The sequence below is a fragment of the Mytilus trossulus genome, chromosome 12 (genome assembly GCF_036588685.1).
Source record: "Mytilus trossulus isolate FHL-02 chromosome 12, PNRI_Mtr1.1.1.hap1, whole genome shotgun sequence".
NCBI lineage: Eukaryota > Metazoa > Mollusca > Bivalvia > Mytilida > Mytilidae > Mytilus > Mytilus trossulus.
In genome coordinates, this window is record NC_086384.1 from 50,840,998 (window position 1) to 50,863,171 (window position 22,174).

The window sequence follows — 22,174 nt, forward strand, 5'->3', positions numbered from 1 at the left end:
GTTAAGAAATTCAGAAAATGAGCTATTAAGATGGAATAAACCATACAGCACAGTAAAAGAAGGAAGTTAATAGTTCGGTAACATTAAAATATTTCATAATATAAGCAGAAATTTAAGTATTCATCATAAGATCCGCCTAAATGTTATATAATTAAAGTTACTGTAGGCCTACTAGTAGAATTTTTTTTTTGGGGGGGGGGGGGGGTGGATTTCAAAAAGTATCCAATCTTAGTTGTGGTTGTTATCTCTTAGTATTTTTATTTTTTTTATTTTTAGAACTGATTGCGTAATATTTACAACATTTGTTTACCATTTAATATGAATAGAAACATAGTAGACAAACGCCAAAATGACAAAACCTAAACGACAAGTACAAGTTATAATGATTGTTTGTCTCACTGTGACATATCAATTTTAGACTTTAACAAATGGCATAAGGATTGCATGTCATAGATATAAGAAGATGGTCACGTGTATGAGTGTTTCACTCAGTTTTGTAATTAATCCGTGTTTAGGGTGTTAACTTTATTTTATTTTTTTTATTTTTTTTTCAATTTTAGTTCATTTATATACATTGTATTTAGTTTAGTAATTTTTCTTTGACGTTTTTTTTCACTGATATAGTACAAATGTGTTTAGGGGTCAGCTGGAAGTCCATACCCGGTTACGGGATTTTTTCACTTTGCATCAAAGAATCTGACCTGCGATTGTTTGTTATTCTTTGGTTGGGTTTTTGTCATTTTGACACATTCTCCATTTCCATTCTCTATTTTAATTGTCTTTTTCACCCTGTATTTTATGCAATCATGGTAATAGGTATAATTTACTTTTTTGTCAATGAAAGACTACAAATTTATAGAATTTCATTTTGCTGGGATATATTATTCATTGTAATGTTTTGCATACAATTACATGTAAGTTAAGCAATGTTGTATGCGGACAGTTGAGAAAAACTTATTTAATGACAACGTATCTAAGACCGCATAAACCTCCCTAGTATATACACGGTTTAATTTTCAGACAAAACACCCATTATTTTCAGAATGCTATCTTTATGAATAATTAAAATTCATAATTTTGTAGTTAATGACCTATTACATGAAATATGTTTCATATTCGACATAACTTTTTCCTCATGGGATTTGTGTATTTTTTTCTTATTAAATTTCAATTAAGTTTAACAAGACAAGTTTTAAATATTTTATTGCAACAAGAAACACTTGACTGGCAAAGTTTGACAAATTATTGTTTTTCCTTGGATAATATATTGATTCTTATTATTTAGTCATTTGTAACTTACAACCGTTGTTTGGCTATTATTTGTTCTTGTGATTTTGAGTTACTGCTGTTACAATGTATAGAGCCAGATTAACGGATTCGGAAAACTGGGTTCGTACAATTTCACATTTTTATGTATTTTTTTTTTACATTTTTAAATAGTCTTATTTTTTTTTAGTTTTGGTAGATTCGTACATTGATACCAATAATTGTGTACAATTTATGACACAATATAGTTATAATTCTAGAAAATGTAATGCATTTGGCTGTGTTGTTTCTTAACATAATGCTTTCCGTTCATGTTAGAATCATGTTGTTACAATTTCGTGACTTTTTATTCTTTTTTGTCTCTTGTTTTCTATTGTATAGAGTTTATGTTATAGTTTTTACGTTAAATTACAAAATTATAATCAGAATAATGTGTCCGGGTAATGTGACATGTCTTCCTGCGAATGGTAACTATGTGAACTAGCACGTTAAAAACATTCATAATTCATAAAATATTGGTCTAAAACTAATGGTTTTTTTTATAAACAGTGCGTTTCTTCACCGTGATACATTTGGCGGTTGTCACTTCGTGATAACAAGATTGTCGGTATAACAGTGCGTTTCTTATACATGTAGATTACATGTTTGTTACTAGAACGGTTCGTTACTTCATGGAATAAAATTGAGAATGGAAATGGGGAATGTATCAAAGAGACAACAACCCGACCATAGAAAAAACAACAGCAGAAGGTCACCAACAGGTCTTCGATGTAACGAGAAGTTCCCGCACCCAGAGGTGTCCTTCAGCTGGCCCCTAAACAAATATATACTAGTTCAGTGATAATGAACGACATACTAATTTCCGAATTGTACACAAGAAACTAAAATTAAAATAATACTCGACTAACAAAGACCAGAGGCTCCTGACTTGGGACAGGCGCAAAAATGCGGCGGGGTTAAACTTGTTTATGATATCTCAATCCTCCCCCTATACCTCTAGCCAATGTATAAAAGTAAACGCATAACAATACGTACATTTATAATTCAATTTAAGAGAAGTCGAAACTTGTTTGTCAATTGTACAGTACCTTTCTTCGTGTTATGCGTTCGTCTGTTTAACGGTGCGATATTTTACGGTGAAATGTTTGTCTGTTTTACAGTGCGTTTCTTCACCATTAAAATATCATGTTTTATAGAGCTTTTATAGTGTATTTCTACATAATGACATGTTTGTCGGTTTTACAGCGCTATCTTAACGGTAACCTATTTGCAGTGCGTTTCTCGACGGTGACAGGTTTGTCCGTTTTACCCTTCGCGTTAATACGTTTGTCTTTTTAAATGAGCTTCTTTCACTGTGACATGTTTGTCAGTCTTACTTTCTTACTTTGAAGGCCGTACTTTAACCGATAATGGTTTAATTTTTAAATTGTTATTTGGATGGAGAGTTGTCTCATTGGCACTCACACCACATCTTCTTATATCTATTGTCAGTCTTACAGTGCGTTAATTCACGTTGACATGTTTTTCGGTTTTACTGTGCGTTACTTGGCGCTGAAAATCATGTTTCGTGATAAATTGTTTGTCCGTTACAAAGGACACTAAAAAAATTCCAAATATTTAATTTATTCCTTTCTCACGATAGATTTTCTTTTTTTTCCAGAGTGAACTACAGGTAGTACATAGTGACGATGAAGACGTTGTATATCAAGAACAAAGACCGGCCACTGAAGTCTACATGTCTCAAAACCACGCACAAAACGAGATGAAACGGTACGAGACAGTTGGAGGAACGAAAAAAGAAGATCTTAAAAAAGGCAGGAGAGTTACGTTTTTTCGAAATGGGGACACAAACTTCAGAGGGATTAGTATAAGTATTAGTCAAAACGATTTCAGGAACTTTGAGACTTTATTAGTGTTCTTAAATGGTAAAATTCCTACCACAGCAGGAGTAAGATATGTTTTCTCTCTACCTGACGGAAAAGAAATCAAAAGCGTGACCGAATTCAAACACGGAAAGGCATACCTGGCATCTAGTGTTAAGAAACCTAATATAAAACTGCCGTATGGTTATTCAAGAGAGACAGATTGGACATCAGCACGACCATCACCAGGAAAAGTTAGGAAAGACGAAGTTCATCTTTTTAAAAGACCAACGTCACCGACATCTTCGCCTACGCGCAAAGCACGTGTAATAACTGTTGAAAACAATGCTAGGAAAGAGCTGAAAGAGAAAGTGATAATAGACCCACAAACAAAACAAAACTTTGAAGATATTCTGTGCATAATAGGCGACCTAATCAATATGAATGTAGATTCCTTGTATACTCGACGGAAGCCATTCAGAAAGGTATGTTCAACTTTTATCTTCCTGCGTAAACTGCCAGTTTTATGCAATTTGACGTTTAGGTTAATATTTTCAGATGCACACTAAACCAACAACGTTGTGATTGGTTAAAAACGTCAGAACAGAAACCAATGAAATATATCAACAACAAACGGCGTGATGTTATCTTTATTTTTGGATATTAGCAATGAAATAAACTGTAGTATTAAGATACGAAGCGGCGAATTTTACCTTGCATGTTTTTATGCCATACTTAGGAGCATCATGTTTTTCGGTATGTGCGCCCGTTCGTCCATCTGCCCCTCTCCATATTAAAGTTTTTGGCTATTGTGGTTTTTGATGAAGTTGAAGTCCCATCAACTTGAAACTTTGTGCACAAGTTCACGCTGATATGATCGTTCTTATTTAACCATCAATTAAGAGTGTTGACCCCAAATTCAAGGTCAACTGAACATAGAAAATTAAAGTGTGAGTGGAGCATCCGTATAGCTATAAAAAATGTGATTTCTTGTCTGCCGCAGTTCCTGTTGATTTCCTTCATAGTTTCATAAATTCGGATACTGCTATAAAAGAGGGACGAAAGATATCAAAGGGACAGTCAAACTCATAAATCTAAAACAAACTGACAACGCCATGGCTAAAAATGGAAAAGACAAACAGACGAACAATAGCACACATGACCAATTATCTTTATCCTTGAAAATGAGTTGAAATAATGATTTTGTAGGTTGTTAGTTTTTCTCAGCTCTTCCGTGAATTCAAAAACCATGACATGTTTATTGCTTGCCAAGAAGGAGAAGACCCAACAGATAGGAATAGTTACCATGGTAGCAACAACTCAGATAGTAAGTTCAGTATATGGGGGTCTTAATAGGGTATACAGAAAAAGAACAATGAGCCAAAACTACATAAAAGGCAAAAAAAAAAATGAAGAATAGAGAAAAAATGGGTGCTAAATTATAAAGAAAGGAGAATATTAGACAAAAAATTTAAAGAATACAGATCTCGAGTTGAAGAACCCCCATACAGATCCTCAGATATCACATAACTAATAACTGAACCAGGAGTCGCTTCCGTTAATCTTATTTGTATATCAGATCTTAATTTTTACTGTTATACCTTTACTTATGAATTATTCAATGTCTCACAAATGTGAAAGTATACCAGCGTCTAATAAAAGATGCTATCTGGTTCCCTTAGTCAATACAACTTCATTTGTGTTCAGTATACAAATTGAGATAGAGCTGCAGAGTTTAAATAAACTAACCATGTCCGCCATTTTGGTGTTTCATTTCTAAAGAGCTACAAAGTTTTAATAAACTAACCATGTCCGGCATTTTAATGTTTCATTTCTAAAAAGCTACAAAGTTTTAATAAACTAACCATGTCCGGCATTTTGGTGTTTCATTTCTAAAGAGCTACAAAGTTTTAATAAACTAAACATGTCCGGCATGATTTTGGTGTTTCATTTCTAAAGAACTACAGAGTTTTAATAAACTAACCATGTCCGCCATTTTGGTGTTTCATTTCTAAAGAGCTGCAGAGTTTTAATAAACTAACCATGTCCGGCATTTTGGTGTTTCATTTCTAAAGAGCTACAGAGTTTTAATAAACTAACCATGTCCGCCATTTTGGTGTTTCATTTCTAAAGAGCTGCAGAGTTTTAATAAACTAACCATGTCCGGCATTTTGGTGTTTCATTTCTAAAGAGCTGCAGAGTTTTAATAAACTAACCATGTCCGCCATTTTGATGTTTCATTTCTAAATAGCTACAGAGTTTTAATAAACTAACCATGTCCGCCATTTTGATGTTTCATTTCTAAAGAGCTACAGAGTTTTAATAAACTAACCATGTCCGCCATTTTGGTGTTTCATTTCTAAAGAGCTGCAGAGTTTTAATAAACTAACCATGTCCGGCATTTTGGTGTTTCATTTCTAAAGAGCTGCAGAGTTTTAATAGCTTAACCATGTCCGCCATTTTGATGTTTCATTTCTAAAGAGCTACAGAGTTTTAATAAACTAACCATTCCGCCATTTTGATGTTTCATTTCTAAAGAGCTACAGAGTTTTAATAAACTAACCATGTCCGCCATTTTGGTGTTTCATTTCTAAAGAGCTGCAGAGTTTTAATAAACTAACCATGTCCGGCATTTTGGTGTTTCATTTCTAAAGAGCTGCAGAGTTTTAATAAACTAACCATATCCGCCATTTTGATGTTTCATTTCTAAAGAGCTACAGAGTTTTAATAAACTAACCATGTCCGCCATTTTGATGTTTCATTTCTAAAGAGCTACAGAGTTTTAATAAACTAACCATGTCCGCCATTTTGATGTTTCATTTCTAAAGAGCTACAGAGTTTTAATAGCTTAACCATGTCCGCCATTTTGATGTTTCATTTCTAAAGAGCTACAGAGTTTTAATAGCTTAACCATGTCCGCCATTTTGATGTTTCATTTCTAAAGAGCTACAGAGTTTTAATAAACTAACCATGTCCGCCATTTTGATGTTTCATTTCTAAAGAGCTACAGAGTTTTAATAAACTAACCATGTCCGCCATTTTGATGTTTCATTTCTAAAGAGCTACAGAGTTTTAATAGCTTAACCATGTCCGCCATTTTGATGTTTCATTTCTAAAGAGCTACAGATTTTTAATAGCTTAACCATGTCCGCCATTTTGATGTTTCATTTCTAAAGAGCTACAGAGTTTTAATAGCTTAACCATGTCCGGTATTTGCTGTTTAATTTCTAAACAATTGCTGAGTTTTTATTAACTCATCATGTCTTGGAATTGGTTGGCTGTTTAATTTCTAGAAGGCTGTAGAGATTTGATAAAGTAAACAATGTCTAGCATTGTACTGTTTAATTACTACAGAGCTGCATATTTATAATAAACTAAACATGTCTGGCATTTTGCTGTTATATTGTTTTCTGAAAAGTTGCATAGTATTAATTATTTACCCATGTATTGTAATGTTTGATTTCTGTAGAGTTGCAGAGTATTGATGAACTAAACATGTCTGATATTTTACTGTTTGATTTCTGTAGAGTTGCAGAGTATCGATGAACTAAACATGTCTGGTAGTTCCAACTCCGATTCCCCACCACCAATGGAGAATGGTTTTAGTACCAGTAGATCAGACAATAATTTAGAAGACGACTCAGCCAGTGTACTCATCAATGGAAAGATAAGACGTATGTATATGGCTCAGTAAAAATAGAGTTTGATAAGAATAACTATATTACTTATCAATGACAGCCTTACTGTGGTGTTTGTTCCCCTCTCCAATTCAATGAAATCTTAGAGCTCAGAAAAATCGTTGACATCTTTTTTATATGTTATATTTTGTTTTTGTGTACTTTATTTTTGTAAAATTGTTTGTTTTCTTTTATAACTTTTAAGTTTAACTGTATTTCTTGTACTTACTTATATTTTCTGTTCATTCCTTTACAATTTGTTAATATTTTGAAAGGAGTATTTGGAGAATTGGGTGTTGATGGTCTCTATTTAATGCATTCCCTTCAACAATGGCGGGCAGTTACGAGCCTTACATACTGCATTGACATCCTTTATCACTAGCTTGTCGACTAGCTATTTTTTTGTCTCAGTATTTCGGCATTACAGAATGAAAACATATGCGTACATATGTTCATCCTACATAATCGGCCATTATATACATGATATAACTGTAAAGATAACAAGATTGCCCAATGTGTAAAAAGGACAGTGCGAGTTCATTTATATTTTACAGGATATTACCCACCATCGATGTCATATCCAGACGACGAAGCTGGCAAACCAGACCGGAAGTTGAAACTTGAATGGATGTATCCTCTTTGTATTTCAGTATATTTATCACAAGGGAAGGAGGTTAGCCTTAGCCTCGGAATTGTCAAATCAATGGTTCCCTTAACTTTAGAACTGTCATTGATACAGAATAAAACTGACTTTATTTCCAGCCATTTGATAAGCATACTTTTTTCACCTTGGTCCAGTAACACTGGCTCATCAGTTAATATATCAAAGGGCGAATAAATGTTTTTTTCCTGTATGTTTTATTTGCTATTAATCGTAATTTTAAAGTTATAATTCAAGTTTTTGTGTATAACAATCAAACTTCTGAAATTGGCCTGGTTGTGAATTCGCATTGAAAACCTTAACCATAAACAGATATGGCTACCACGCGAAAGAAAACAGCAGTAATCTGTTCGTATTATCAAGTGGAGAGATCGCGTATGCTGTTGCTTCTGTTGTAGTGTTGTATAAATACATCAGGAATAAGGACAAAGATAGAGACAGTGTGAAAGACAGAGAAGACACACAACGACTATATTTAGGTCATACAGAAGAAGTAACTAGGTATGTCCATTTAGAAATCATGATTAGAAATACAAGCCCTGGAAGATCGTAAGCAGGCGCAGCTGGAATGTTGCTACATAATTATGGAAAGTATGACGTTCAAATTAAAGAAGATGTAAAAGAGGCAAAAAAGTACGTAGTTAAATAGCATATTTATAATGGTAAACAATTCCATGAAACAATATTTGAATACATTTTTTTCGAATATTATTTAGTTGCTATACTGGCTATACTGTTCATACATGAAAGGGATTACTTTATTAGAAAGCATTGCAACCATCATATGCAAGTTTTGATAATTTATCATTGTTGCGTTGTGCAAACTATTAAATTATTTACGTATTCGGCATACGACTTTTTGCTAATTGATGACATGATAATATGAATATAATTTGAGATGTAACTTGGGAGCTATTCAAAACAACGGTATTGCACATGACAGACTCTTTGAAAAATTAATGTTTATAGTTTCATCTGTAACTTTTGCAAATCGATTTATATATAATACTTATCATGCATTCTGTATATATTTTCTGATATTATAAACACAAAACGCATTTCTTAATTCCAATATTGTTCTATATAATATATTTGAAAAACTTAAGAGAAGGAAACAGATATTTGTAATTCTTGAACCAACAAATTTAATTAATTTTCGAAATATAACAAGCTTAAACGACGAATAGTTGTTTACTTGACAATCATGTCAGATTTTTTCTTATTTTATGTTAGACAACCTTTTCCCCATTTGAATTGTATGTCTTTTGCATCCAAATGTTTTTTTTTTCTTCTACAGCATGGCGCTTAATCCGACAAACAAGTCCATTGCATCTGCTCAGATGGCTGGAAAAGAAAACAAGGTAATATTAACAGATGTGAGCTTAATATGTCCACTGCTACATGTATTTTTTTAAATTTTTTTTAGGGGGGGGGTCGTGGCATTCAAGCTGTAGTTTACTCTGAAATTTTATGCAATTTTTTATTGTAATTTTCTCCTTTTTATTGTTGATCATGGTTTTATTTCACATAGATGGACTTATAATTTTGCCTGACTCCCCGAGTATCTCCTCTCTGTCAATAACTATTTTGTAATATTATATTATAATACCAAAAAGTAACATTACAAAAATAGCAAACTTCATTGAAAAGAAATTCCCTTATCTAATGGCATAATCAAAAGCTCAAACACATGAAACGAATAAGAGCTAACTGTCATTATTCCTGTCTATGTACAGGTATATCCTTATGAAGAAAAATGTGGATTAAACCTGTTTTAATAACTAGTTGAACCTCTCACTTGTATAACAGTCGCATATAATTCCATTATATTTTCAAATTTCAAGTTCCAGTCTTGTACCTACATTGTGGAGTGCTTTGGTTTGAAGTATATTTAATAGTCAGAATTTCTGTAAAACTCCAGACTGAAAGGACAGTTTACAAGAACCCCAATGACTTATAAAAATAATAATAGCATGGAACAAAATTGTTTGTTTACTTAAAATGTACTTTACATTTAAAGCATAAAAACAATTACTTTCGACTGAAATTTCAAAAATAAGTTTTAGTTCTTTCAGTCTAATATTAAATATGTACACTTTGAAAAAAGGTGTGTAGACAACGACGACATTGTGTCGAAAGATGTTCATGAAATCAAATGACTCTGATATACTAGAGAAACATATATCGAAGACACCAAGAAGACGCAAGATTTTTTCTAACATAAGCCAAACTTTACAGAAAGATGAAGATAATATGGGCGTCAAGTTGGTTACCTATTCCCTATTCCCTATTTGTTACCTATTCCCTATTCCCTATTCGTTACCTATTCCCTATTCCCTATTCGTTACCTATTCGTTACCTATTCGTTACCTATTCCCTATTCGTTACCTATTCGTTACCTATTCCCTATTCGTTACCTATTCGTTACCTATTCCCTATTCCCTATTCGTTACCTATTCGTTACTTATTTGATTTTTAATATCCTTCCCCCTTTTTAATTATGGCATGGAATGGTTTAATATGGCTCCCGTTACCATGGAAACGGCACAAATGTGAAAAAAATCAGTTTTTGGTTTTTGGTGAACTGTTTGAATATGCTGCAACTCAGAATCATCATATTTTAAAACAATGTAGGTGCCCACTGTATACAGGTGTTGGGTGATTTTGGCGATCATTGGAACTTCTATGTGTCCATATGGAAACTACACCAAAATTTAAAAAAATCTCAAAATGCTCAAAACTTCATGAAACTTCACAGTAATGATGAGCAACATTGGAAGATGTGGCATTTGGAGTTGGAATTTCCAAAATAGGTCTTGTTACCATGGAAACAATGCAAAAAGGTCAAACATTTCAAAGATAAGAATTGAGCAAACTGGATGAAACTTTACAGGAATGGTAACTGGCATAGGCAGTGTTGGATTTTGCAGTTGGAATTTCCAAAATAGATCTTGTTACCATGTAAACAATGCAAAAAGGTCAAAAATTTCAAAAATAAAAATTGAGCAAACTGGATGAAATTTTACAGGAATGGTAACTGGCATAGGCAGAGTTGGATTTTGGGGTTGGAATTTCCAAAATAGGTCTTGTTAACATGGAAACAATGCAAAAAGGTAAACAATTTCAAAAATAAGAACTGAGCAAACTGGATGAAACTTTACAGGAATGGTAACTGGCATAGGCAGTGTTGGATTTTGAAGTTGGAATATTCAAATGGCCGCCGTAACCATGGAAACAGCAAAAATATCCAAAATTTCAAAATGTTCAAACTTAATGAAACTTTTCAAAAATGTTACTAGAAATCTGTAGAATGGCTACCGCTCACCTGGCAATAGGAGGGAGGGTGCCATCCGTTATTGTTAGCAATTAAAAATCTAGTCTAGCTTTTATATCTGGAAATACTTCTAAATTTGTTGAGGTAAAATGATCTTTTTATGACCTATTTATATGTGTTTGTGCTCAACCGATCCTTTTACTGCATGTTCGATACGCATTTATTCCTTATTTGTTTTTTTTACGTTCTACCTTTTAACTGCTTTATGTCTGTATGTTTGAAGATGGATCTTGGTTCGACGGGATGAAATCACCGTGTTAGCGCTTGCATACAAAAGAAGATGTGGTATGATTGCCAATGAGACAACGCTCCACAATAGACCAAAATGACACAGAAATTATCAACTATAGATCACTGTACGGCCTTCAACAATGAGCACAGCCCAAACCGTGTAGTCACCTATAAAAGGCCAAGACATGACGATCTCACACAATTCAAACAACAAAACTGACGGCCGTATTTCATATACAAAAAAATAAACGGAAAACAAATATGTAACACAAAAACAAACGATAACTACTTAATTTCAGGCTCTTGTCTAGGGAAAGGAACATACTAACATAAGGTGGTGGGGTTAAACATGTAAGCAGGGTGTACATCGTTTCGGAGCATGCTATTACCTTGTTTAATTCGTTCCATCACTCGCTTATAATTCGCTTATAATACGTGTATCATACGTTGCACCTTTTAAAACATAATTTTCAGTTGTTTTGTTGTCTCTGGTGGTAGATTTGGGTTCTTAGAGGTGATATAACTCTATAAGCGCATTTGTACCCGTTCCAGCGCTTGGATAATACCCTGTTAAATATTCGTTACTTATTCGCTTTTAATACGTTTGTTGTACGTTGCACCTTTTACAAAAGGATTTTCAATTGTGTTCATATCTCTGGTGGTAATAATGTGTTCTTATAGATGAACTACCCCTATAAGCGCGTATGTACCCGTTCCAGCACTCATATAATACCCTGTTACTTATTCGTTCCTTATTCGTTTTAATGCATGGGGTATACGTTGCACCTTGAAATAAATAGTTTTTTGATTGTGTTCATGTCTCTGGTGGTAACAATGTGTTCTTAGAGATGTAACGACCATATTAGAGCACATGTACCCGTTACAGCGCTCGGTTAATACCCTGTTACCTATTCGTTACCTATTCGTTACCTATTCACTTATAATACGTTTGTTGTCCGTTGCACCTTTTAGAAAAAGATTTTCAATTGTGTCCGTGTCTCTGGTGGTAACAATGTGTTCTTAAAGACGAAATTACTCTATTAGCGCACATGTACCCGTTCAAACGCTCGGTTAATACCCTGTTACCTATTCGTTACTTATTCGCGTTTAATACGTTTGTTGTACGTTGCACCTTTTACAAAAGGATTTTCAATTGTGTCCATGTCTCTGGGGGTAACAATGTGTTCTTAGAGATAAAATGACCCTTTCGGGGCGCATGAACACCTTCCAGCGCTCGGTAAATAACCTGATACCTATTCGTTACCTATTCACATATAATACGTTTGTTGTACATTGCACCTTTTAGAAAAGGATTTTCAATTGTGTCCATGTCTCTTGTGGTAACAATGTGTTCTTACAGTTGAAAGGACCCTATTAAAAGGCATGAACCCGTTCCAGCGCTCGGCTAATATCCTGTTACCTATTCGTTACCTATTCGTTACCTATTCGTTACCTATTCACTTATGATACGTTTGTTGTACTTTGCATCTTTTAGAAAAGGATTTTCAATTTTGTCTATGTCTCTGGTGGTAACAATGTGTTCTTAAAGATGAACTTACCCTATTAGCGCGTATGTACCCGTTCCAGCGCTCGGCTTATACCCTGTTACCTATTCGTTTCTTATTCGATTATAATACTTTTGTAATACGTTGCACCTTTTAGAAAAGAATTTTCAATTGTGTCCATGTCTCTGGTGGTAACAATGTGTTCTTACAGCTGAAATGACCCTATTAGAACGCATGTACCCGTTCCAGCGCTCGATTAATACACTGTTACCTAATCGTTACCTATTTGTTACCTATTCACTTATGATACGTTTGTTGTACGTTGCACCTCTAGGATTATTTCATTTTTAAGAACAGATTGTTACCACCAGAGACATGAACACAATTTAAAATCCTTTTCTTAAAGTTGCAATGTATTAAAAACGTATTATAAGCCAATAAGTAACGAATAGGTAACATGGTATTATCCGAGCGCTGGAACAGGTACATATGCGCTACTAGGGTCATTTCGTTTTTAAGAACACATTGTTACCACCAGAGACATGAACACAATTGAAAATCCTTTTCTTAAAGGTGCAACGTATTACAAACGTATTATAAGCGAATAAGTAACGAATAGGTAAAAGGGTATTAGCCGAGCAATGGAACGGGTGCATACGCGCTAATAGGGTTATTTCACCTCTAAGAACACATTGTTACCACCAGAGACATGCACACAATTGAATATTTTTTTTGTCTTAAACGTGCAACGTACAACAAACGTGTTAAAAGAGAATAAGTAATAAATAGGTAACGAATAGGTAACAGGTTATTTACCGAGCGCTGGAACGGGTACATGTGCGCTAATAGTGTCATTTCATCTCTAAGAACATATTCTTACCACCAGAGACATGAACATTATTAAAAAACGATTTATTTTAAGGTGCAACGTATACCCCGCGCATTAAAAGCGAATCAGGAACGCATATGTAACAGGGTATTATCCGAGCGCTGGAACGAGTACATACACGCTCATAGGGGTATTTCATCTATAAGAACACATTATTACCAACAGAGATATGAACTTAATTGAAAATCCTTTTCTAAAAGGTGCAACGTACAACAAACGTATTAAAAGCAAATAAGTAACGAATAGGTAACGAATAGGTAACAAATAGGTTACAGGGTATTTACTGAGCGCTGGAACGGGTACATGCGCGCTAATAGGGTAATTTCATCTGTAAGAAAACATTGTTACCACCAGAGACATGCACACAATTGAAAATCCTTCTCTGACAGGTGCAACGTACAACACACGTATTAAAAGCGAATAAGTAACGAATAGGTAACTAAAAGTTAACAGACTATTTATCGAGCGCTTGAACGGGTGCATGCACGCTAATAGTGTCATTTCATCTCTAGGAACACATTGCTACAACCAGAGACATGGACACAATTGATTTTTTTTTCTAAAAGGTGCAATGTACAACAAACGTATTATAAGTGAATAGGTAACGAATAGGTAACAGGGTATTAACCGAGCGCTGGAACGGGTACATGCGCGCTAATAGGGTCATTTTATCTGTAAGAACACGTTGTTACCACCAGAAACATGGACACAATTGAAAATCCTTTTCTAAAAGGTGCAATGTACAACAAACGTATTATAAGCGAATAGGTAACGAATGGGTAACAGACTATTTCCGAGCGCTGGAACGGGTACATGCGTGCTAATATGGTCATTTCATCTCTAAGAACATATTCTTACCACCAGAGACATGAACACAATTAAAAAACGATTTATTTCAAGGTGCAACGCTTACTCCGCGCATTGAAAGCGAATAAGGAACGAATAAGTAACAGGGTATTATCCGAACGCTGGAACGAGTACATACGCGCTAATAGGGGTATTTTATCTATAAGAACACATTCCTACCACCAGAGACATGAACACAATTAAAAAACGATTTATTTCAAGGTGCAACGTTTACCTCGCGCATTGAAAGCGAATAAGGAACGAATAGGTAACAGGGTATTAACCAAGCGCTGGAACGGGTACATGCGCTCTTATATGGTCATTTCATCTCTAAGAACACATTGTTACCACAAGAGACATGAACACAATCAAAAAACGATTTATTTCAAGGTACAACGTATACCCCGCGCACTAAAACGAATCAGGAACGAATAAGTAACAGGGTATTATATGAGTGCTGGAACGGGTACATACGCGCTTATAGGGGTATTTCATCTATAAGAACACATTATTACCACCGGAGATATGAACATAATTGAAAATCCTTTTCTAAAAGGTGCAACGTACAACAAACGTATTAAAAGCGAAGAAGTAACGAATATTCAACAGGGTATTATCCGAGCGCTGGAACGGGTACAAATGCGCTTATAGAGTTATATCACCTCTAAGAACCCAAATCTACCACCAGAGACAACAAAACAATTGAAAATTATGTTTTAAAAGGTGCAACGTATGATACACGTATTATAAGCGAATTATAGGCGAGTGATGGAACGAATTAAACAAGGTAATAGCATGCTCCGAAACGATGTACACCCTGCTTACATGTTTAACCCCACCACATTTTGTTAGTATGTTCCTGTCCCTAGACAAGAGCCTGAAATTAAGTAGTTATCGTTTTTTTTTGTGTTACATATTTATTTTCCGTTTATTTTTTGGTATATGAAATACGGCCGTCAGTTTTGTTGTTTGAATTGTGTGAGGTTGTCATGTCTTGGCCTTTTATAGGTGACTACACGGTTTGGGCTATGATCATTGTTGAAGGCCGTACAGTGACCTATAGTTGATAATTTCTGTGTCATTTTGGTTTATTGTGGAGCGTTGTCTCATTGGCAATCATACCACATCTTCTTTTGTATGCAAGCGCTTACACGGTGATTTCATCCCGTCGAACCAAGATCCATCTTCAAACATACGGACATAAAGCAGTTAAAAGGTAGAACGTATAAAAAATAAATAAGGAATAAATGCGTATCGAACATGCAGTAAAAGGATCGGTTGAGCACAAACACATATAAGTAGGTCATAAAAAGATCATTTTACCTCAACAAATCAAGAAGTATTACCAGATATAAGAGTATTAACAACTAGATTTGTAATTGCTAGCAATAACGGATGGCACCCTTCCCCCTATTGCCAGGTGAGTGACAGCCATTTTTACAATTCCAAAGTCAAAGAGAGCATCTACAGATGTCTAGTAACATTTTTGAAAAGTTTTATTAAGTTGGAAGATTTTGAAATTTTGGATATTTTTGCTGTTTCCATGGTTACGGCTGCCATTTTAAAAATTCCAACTTCAAAATCCAACTCTGCCTATGCCAGTTACCATTCCTGTAAAGTTTCATCCAGTTTGCTCAATTCTTATTTTTGAAATTTTTGACCTTTTTGCATTGTTTCAATGGTAACAAGACCTATTTTAGAAAATTCCAACTCCAAACTCCAACTCTGCCTATGCCAGTTACCATTCCTGTAAATTTTCATCCAGTTTGCTTAATTTCTATTTTGAAATTTTTTACCTTTTTGCATTGTTTCCATGGTAACAAGATCTATTTTGGAAATTCCAACTTCAAATTCCAACTCTGCCTATGCCAGTTACCATTCCTGTAAAGTTTCATCCAGTTTGCTCTATTCTTATTTTGAAATTTTTGACCTTTTTGCATTGTTTCCATGGTAACAAGACCTATTTTGGAAATTCCAACTTCAAAATCCAACTCTGCCTATGCCAGTTACCATTCATGTAAAGTTTCATCCAGTTTGTTCAATTCTTATTTTTGTTTTGCATTGTTTCCATGGTAACAAGACCTATTTTGGAAATTCCATCTCCAAATGCCACATCTTCCAATGTTGCTCATCATTACTGTGAAGTTTTGAGCGTTTTGAGAATTTTGGAAATTTTGGTGTAGTTTCCATGGCAACAAAGTAGTTCCAATAATCGCCAAAATCACCTTACACCTGTATATAGTGGGCACCTACATTGTTTTAAAATATGATGATTCTGAGTTGAAGCATATCCAAACAGTTTACCAAAAACCAAAAACTGATTTTTTTTCACATTTATGCCGTTTCCATGGTAACGGGAGCCATATTTAACCATTCCATGCCATAATTAAAAAGGGGGAAGGATATTAAAAATCAAATAAGTAACGAATAGGTAACGAATAGGGAATAGGTAACGAATAGGAAACGAATAGGGAATAGGGAATAGGTAACGAATAGGTAACGAATAGGTAACGAATAGGGAATAGGTAACGAATAGGTAACGAATAGGGAATAGGGAATAGGTAACGAATAGGGAATAGGGAATAGGTAACCAACTTGACGCCCATGAAGATAATGCATTTGCATTTATATTTTAAATGAATAATGATATGTTGGTGAGAGGTTGCTGCCAAAATCAATTCATTCGAAGCAGTGATATTGTTGGCTCATAACTACCTGTACCATTTTTATTGGGAAAATATGCATTATTTTTATCAAATTGGGAAATTTAGAATGAACCATGAGTTTGAATGACAATTTGCAGACCCCCTTTCAAGAGTCAAACCCTGCTTTGAAATAAGACCTCTTCTTGTCAGTGATGAAACATAAAAAGACCCTGGTATCTGCACATATAGGCATGGAAAATATATAAATGAGGGGGTTTCAGTTTGTATTTGTGCACATTTACTACTGAGACTGCACTGTTTGGGAAAAAGTTGTCTTTTTGGGAATAGTTTTAAGCCATTTGTTTTACAAATTGAAAACAAATGGGGTTCTTCTTCACGGGAAAAAGCCTTTATACTCCGTTAATTCCTGGCAAATAATATCACTGCGAAATACGGTATGTTCTTTCGAGTACTCGATCTTATAAGCTCGTATTATATCACTCATATACTCTGTCTATTTCAACCTTTTAATTTATGTCAAATTACCAATACAAAGAGATTAGTTTTGACAGACGTCATTTGGGATAATTTTTACTAAAATTACAAGGAAATAATTTCAGTTTTAAAAGTTCCATCGACTGGAAACATCTTACAGACTTATGGGTATAATTATATTTTATGATACTTCATTTCAAATTAAACAAACTTGTCGTTATAATACACTTGGGAGAATATTGAAAATAACATCTTACATAAGGATATAAGAAAATAGTTTAAATGATTAGAAAGTACATTATATGTTCTATGAAAACTTAAAAAAAAAGGCAGTTGCCAATTAAATTGATAGTAAATACAATTTAAATACGAAAATAATATGAGACTCGATAGAACTAATAGATATTGATTGTTAAAAGTACTCACAGAATATTTACATGTTTGTAAAAAAACCAAATGAAGAGTTGTACTGTGTTGCGATACAAACTCTCTTTACGGTACTCAATTGGCCTAGACATATACAAAAGAAAACGAATTTTAGCAAATTTGTTAAAATATACATTGTAGTTGCTATAAATACAAAAAAAAACACGAAAATGAGTACATTTGTTTAGTCATAGAAGTAAAAAAGGGTCTTTACTAATTAATTAAGAATTTTAAAAGTTATTGTATATTTTTTTCCAAACAGGCCCACATCCGGGTATGGGACTGTAAGACGTTAACAACCTTGAATGTCATTGGTGTCGGATTCTTTGATTCTGGGATCTTATCAATCAACTTTTCGCAACAGGTAAATATTGTTGTATCTTTGTTCGGGAAGAGAGACGGTTTATCAATGCTGAAATAACAATACTATAAGGAAAATATATATTCCAACATTTGGTTCTCGATTTTAACCGTTTAATTTAAAGGTTTACATATAAATTGCAAACAACATTTCAAAACCAGTTGTGTTCAGAGTTTTAATTTATTGTTTGTTTATTTAGTTTACTTACCAATTGTAGCAAGTTAACAGAAGTTCTGGTGTGGTTTCTCATAATTTCAAAATGTGACCTTTTCTGAAAGAAAATAGAACGAGTTCATTTTAGTCCAGACATACTATTTACGACTCACAGAAACACTAAGCATCCGCAATGGACATCATGTTTATAAAAGATAGATGAGTTTAACATGTTTAATTTTAAAGTTGAATATTTGTAAACGTTTAAAACAAATGGTTAAGATGTGGTATGTGTGCCAATGAGACAACACTTCATCCAAATCACAATTTATAAAAGTAAACCATTAACGGTCAAGGTAGGGTCTTCAACACGGAACCTTGGCTCACACCGGACAGCAAGCTATAAAGGGCCCCAAAAATGACTGGTGTAAAATCATTCGAACGGGAAAAACTACGGTCTTATCTATATAAAAAGGAACAATTTAACTTGATATACTTTCAGAGTAATGGAAGTTTCCTTTGTGTGATGGATAATGCAGAAAAGCATGTGCTTAGTATCTGGGACTGGCAGAAAGAACGAATGGTGGCCAAGACAACGGTATGTACTGACACAGCTCACACTTAAACGAATTCCAAATTCATTTTATTTCATAATAATAATAAGAAATTAGATATAAACGTATTTAAAAAAAAACCATAAAATTGATTATTAATAAGATTATTAAGCAACATTGCTGGAGATATATTACAGAATGATTAAATATTTGAAGATTGTTTTTTCGATTAAAAAGAAATTCAAGAGATTAATATTTTACTATTCTGTAAAAAAAATAGTCATTTTATGCTGACGGTACTAGCTGATTCGGTGGTTTGTTTACTGACAGATATAATCATAGGGAATGGGGAATGTTAAAAGTGTGGATATTAAATTTTCCTAATTTCAATGTATAGACAAATACATAGATACGTGGAAAATTTGAGAAACATCTTTTCCAACAATATACAAGATATGATTTTTTTTTTGTAATACAAATTGTATTGACGATGTGTCTTGTTTCATAAATTGATATAAACAATACAAGACTTACTTTAAAAATAAATTCGTATACATCAGATAACAAAGTTTCAAAGCCCGCTAAACCATCGAATTCTATGTCTTTCAATAATGACAAGAAGACAGTAAGTGGTCTTGCTTATCTATTTCTAATGCCATCATACTTTTTTACATCCTGCCAGTTCTTTGCTAAAACGTTAATGACAAAGTCGTCACCTTATGTTCAATAAAGGTTGGCATGCAATTGCCAACGAACCAAGTACTCCGCAAATTAACTTGAAATTATAGATAAAATAAATGTAATGAAAATACTTTATTTTGTCTATGTACCTCCAATAGAAAAAGGTCTGTACTCAATTTGCACTATGTTTCATTTCACAACTGCATGCCACAAATGTTCGTGTGTGACAAACGTGTGTGCATATAATATTGTTAACTACCTCACTGTGCACATTGAAAATGTTAAATAATGTGCTACGCTTTTGAAAGTCGCAACTGTCTACTGTTGAACGTATAAACACACTAATTTTCACCATTGCCACTTACATAGTTAATTCAATACCTGTCTTTATACTTTTTGTTAGACTGATATTCACCTTTTAGTCTATTTTTTTTCTTGAATGAGAACATAATACCTCCATCGATACATCTGATAGTTCAAGACTTTCTTTAAATTATTGTAATTCTTTCAATATTTGAATGACAATCCCAGAATATTCTTCAACGTCGATAAAAAGTGACCAGAATACTTACTTTTATGCAGATAATAATGTATTAAAAATTTGAAATTTACTTCATAATTAAAAAACACGAGTCATTTTAGGAAACTATGTCGAATCGTAATGATGATTTAGATTAACACGATTTTACTCTATCAGTTGGATTTAATAGGGTTAAATTGAAGCAAATATTCGAAGACAAGACTTTCATTTTACCAAAAACGATGTCAATGACGTCAAGTCTTTGCTCAATTAAAATCCTCAATTAAAACATGCTTATAACTGTCGAGAAACCATTATTAGGGTTTGTTTTCTCTCAATCGATTGATGACTGTTGAACAGCATTCAACTACAGTTGCTTTTTATTTGTAACACACTAAATTTGAAAAAAAATAACGTACAACATTGTCTGTGGCTTTATATTTTTGTCATTTAAGTCTTAATGAATGTTTTTGTCACTGGTAATCATAGTGTATCTTCTTATTTGTATACTATTGATTTTATTTACAAAAAAAATATTTCATTGAAGTATAGATATATATTAAGGATAACAATTTTTGCTTCAGACGTCAAATCTTGCAGTAAAAGCAGCATGTTTTTACAAATACAACGACACAATTCTAATCACATATGGACAACAACATGTTTATTTTTGGAAGCTGTTCTGGGATCCAGTGAGGGACAAAGAAGGCAGAATAATGAGGGACAAAAGAAGTGGACTCTTCCTAGTATGTACATCTTAAACTATTTAGTCAAAAATACTTATTTTGTATAACATTAAAACTACTTATTACGACTTTTCTTTTTAGATATGGCAAATATTAAAGAATATAGAAAAAATTGAGCATCGCTCAAAAGTCTTTTGAAGACGAACCACGCATCTGGTATAAAATTGTAAGCCTTGTGTCTATGATGAGTTTATTCAGAGCATTCATATAATACCAATAATAAAAGTTAAGATTTATAAAGATAAAACAATATGGGCAAACAGGTATGATCAAACGGATATTACAAGGATAAGTTTCGTAATTTTGAAGTTTGTTGCAAAGATCACCAACACATGTGAAATAAATGCAATTTAATTAGTGAATTGACCTTACCTGATAGCTTTCTCTTTTACTTTAAGGGCGACATACCAAATGAAGTATGTTCACTCGCGTTCTCTGCCAAAGGGGATGTTCTAACCGGTGATTCCAGTGGTACTATAACAGTTTGGAGTCCTGATGTGGAATACATCTTCAGTATCAATTTAGATTTGTCTGAAACGATGAAGAATGCACACAAGGTAATTGTTAATGGAATAATGGGATAAAAGTTTTATTTGCTATGGATACTGAATGCAAAATGTATTTCAGTGTTAATGAAATAAATAATTTTTTTATTGTATTGTAAGCTTCTATCATTTCAAACTCAACATTAGAGTATAAATTCTTTGAAAGTCAACCTTATTGCCTTTATTTTATCCGTAGACAATTTCAGTTGCAGATATTTACATTTGAAAAGATAACATAAAAAGAATGTTGCTAACCATTTAGCAAAACTACTCCAAATGTATTAGCTAGTTTAGAAAAGCGATTTACTGATAGAAATTTCATATTTTTAAATGAACTGACCGTATGATACATGTACATGTAGATATACCTATACTTAAATACATATTTTATATTTTTTTTCTAGCATCCCGTTTCTTCATTGTATATGCTAATGGACAACACATTGATGACCGGTGGTGGATTAGAAATTCGTGCCTGGGATAGTATAAATGGTTATAGGCCTGCAAATGCTAGAGTGGTTAGGAGCATACAATTTTCATAATTTCTTTTCATGAGTAACTATAATGTGGTTGAAATTGGTATAAAATGTAAAATCACTAAAATACTAAACTCCGAGGAAAATTAAGGATACTATTTTTCTATTAAATGCAATGAAACAGTAAAAAATAATGCTTTGAATCAAGTTTTCCCCTGGTATATGTACAAAATGTATTCATTATATCTGTAGTTTTGATACAATTGAAGTTTGAAAAGTTCGTACAAAAATGACATCAGAA

At 33.5% G+C, this 22,174-nt stretch overlaps 1 protein-coding gene across 3 annotated transcripts in view; it reads left to right on the plus strand.

Annotated features, from left to right (window-relative positions):
- LOC134692781 (echinoderm microtubule-associated protein-like 2) overlaps positions 1-22,174 on the plus strand; it is a 60,719-nt gene that overhangs the window by 30,764 nt on the left and 7,781 nt on the right. For 2 of the 3 annotated variants that reach the window (XM_063553311.1, XM_063553312.1), the window contains 11 exons: positions 2,927-3,613; positions 4,338-4,455; positions 6,656-6,802; positions 7,360-7,435; positions 7,779-7,967; positions 8,764-8,827; positions 18,100-18,201; positions 18,854-18,949; positions 20,691-20,852; positions 21,251-21,409; positions 21,802-21,915. In XM_063553311.1, the coding sequence (XP_063409381.1) occupies positions 2,927-3,613; positions 4,338-4,455; positions 6,656-6,802; positions 7,360-7,435; positions 7,779-7,967; positions 8,764-8,827; positions 18,100-18,201; positions 18,854-18,949; positions 20,691-20,852; positions 21,251-21,409; positions 21,802-21,915 (1,914 nt within the window). Of the gene's footprint in view, positions 1-1,311; positions 1,390-2,926; positions 3,614-4,337; positions 4,456-6,655; positions 6,803-7,359; positions 7,436-7,778; positions 7,968-8,763; positions 8,828-18,099; positions 18,202-18,853; positions 18,950-20,690; positions 20,853-21,250; positions 21,410-21,801; positions 21,916-22,174 lie in introns of those variants that run through there. The other variant, XM_063553313.1, reaches the window with a different exon arrangement.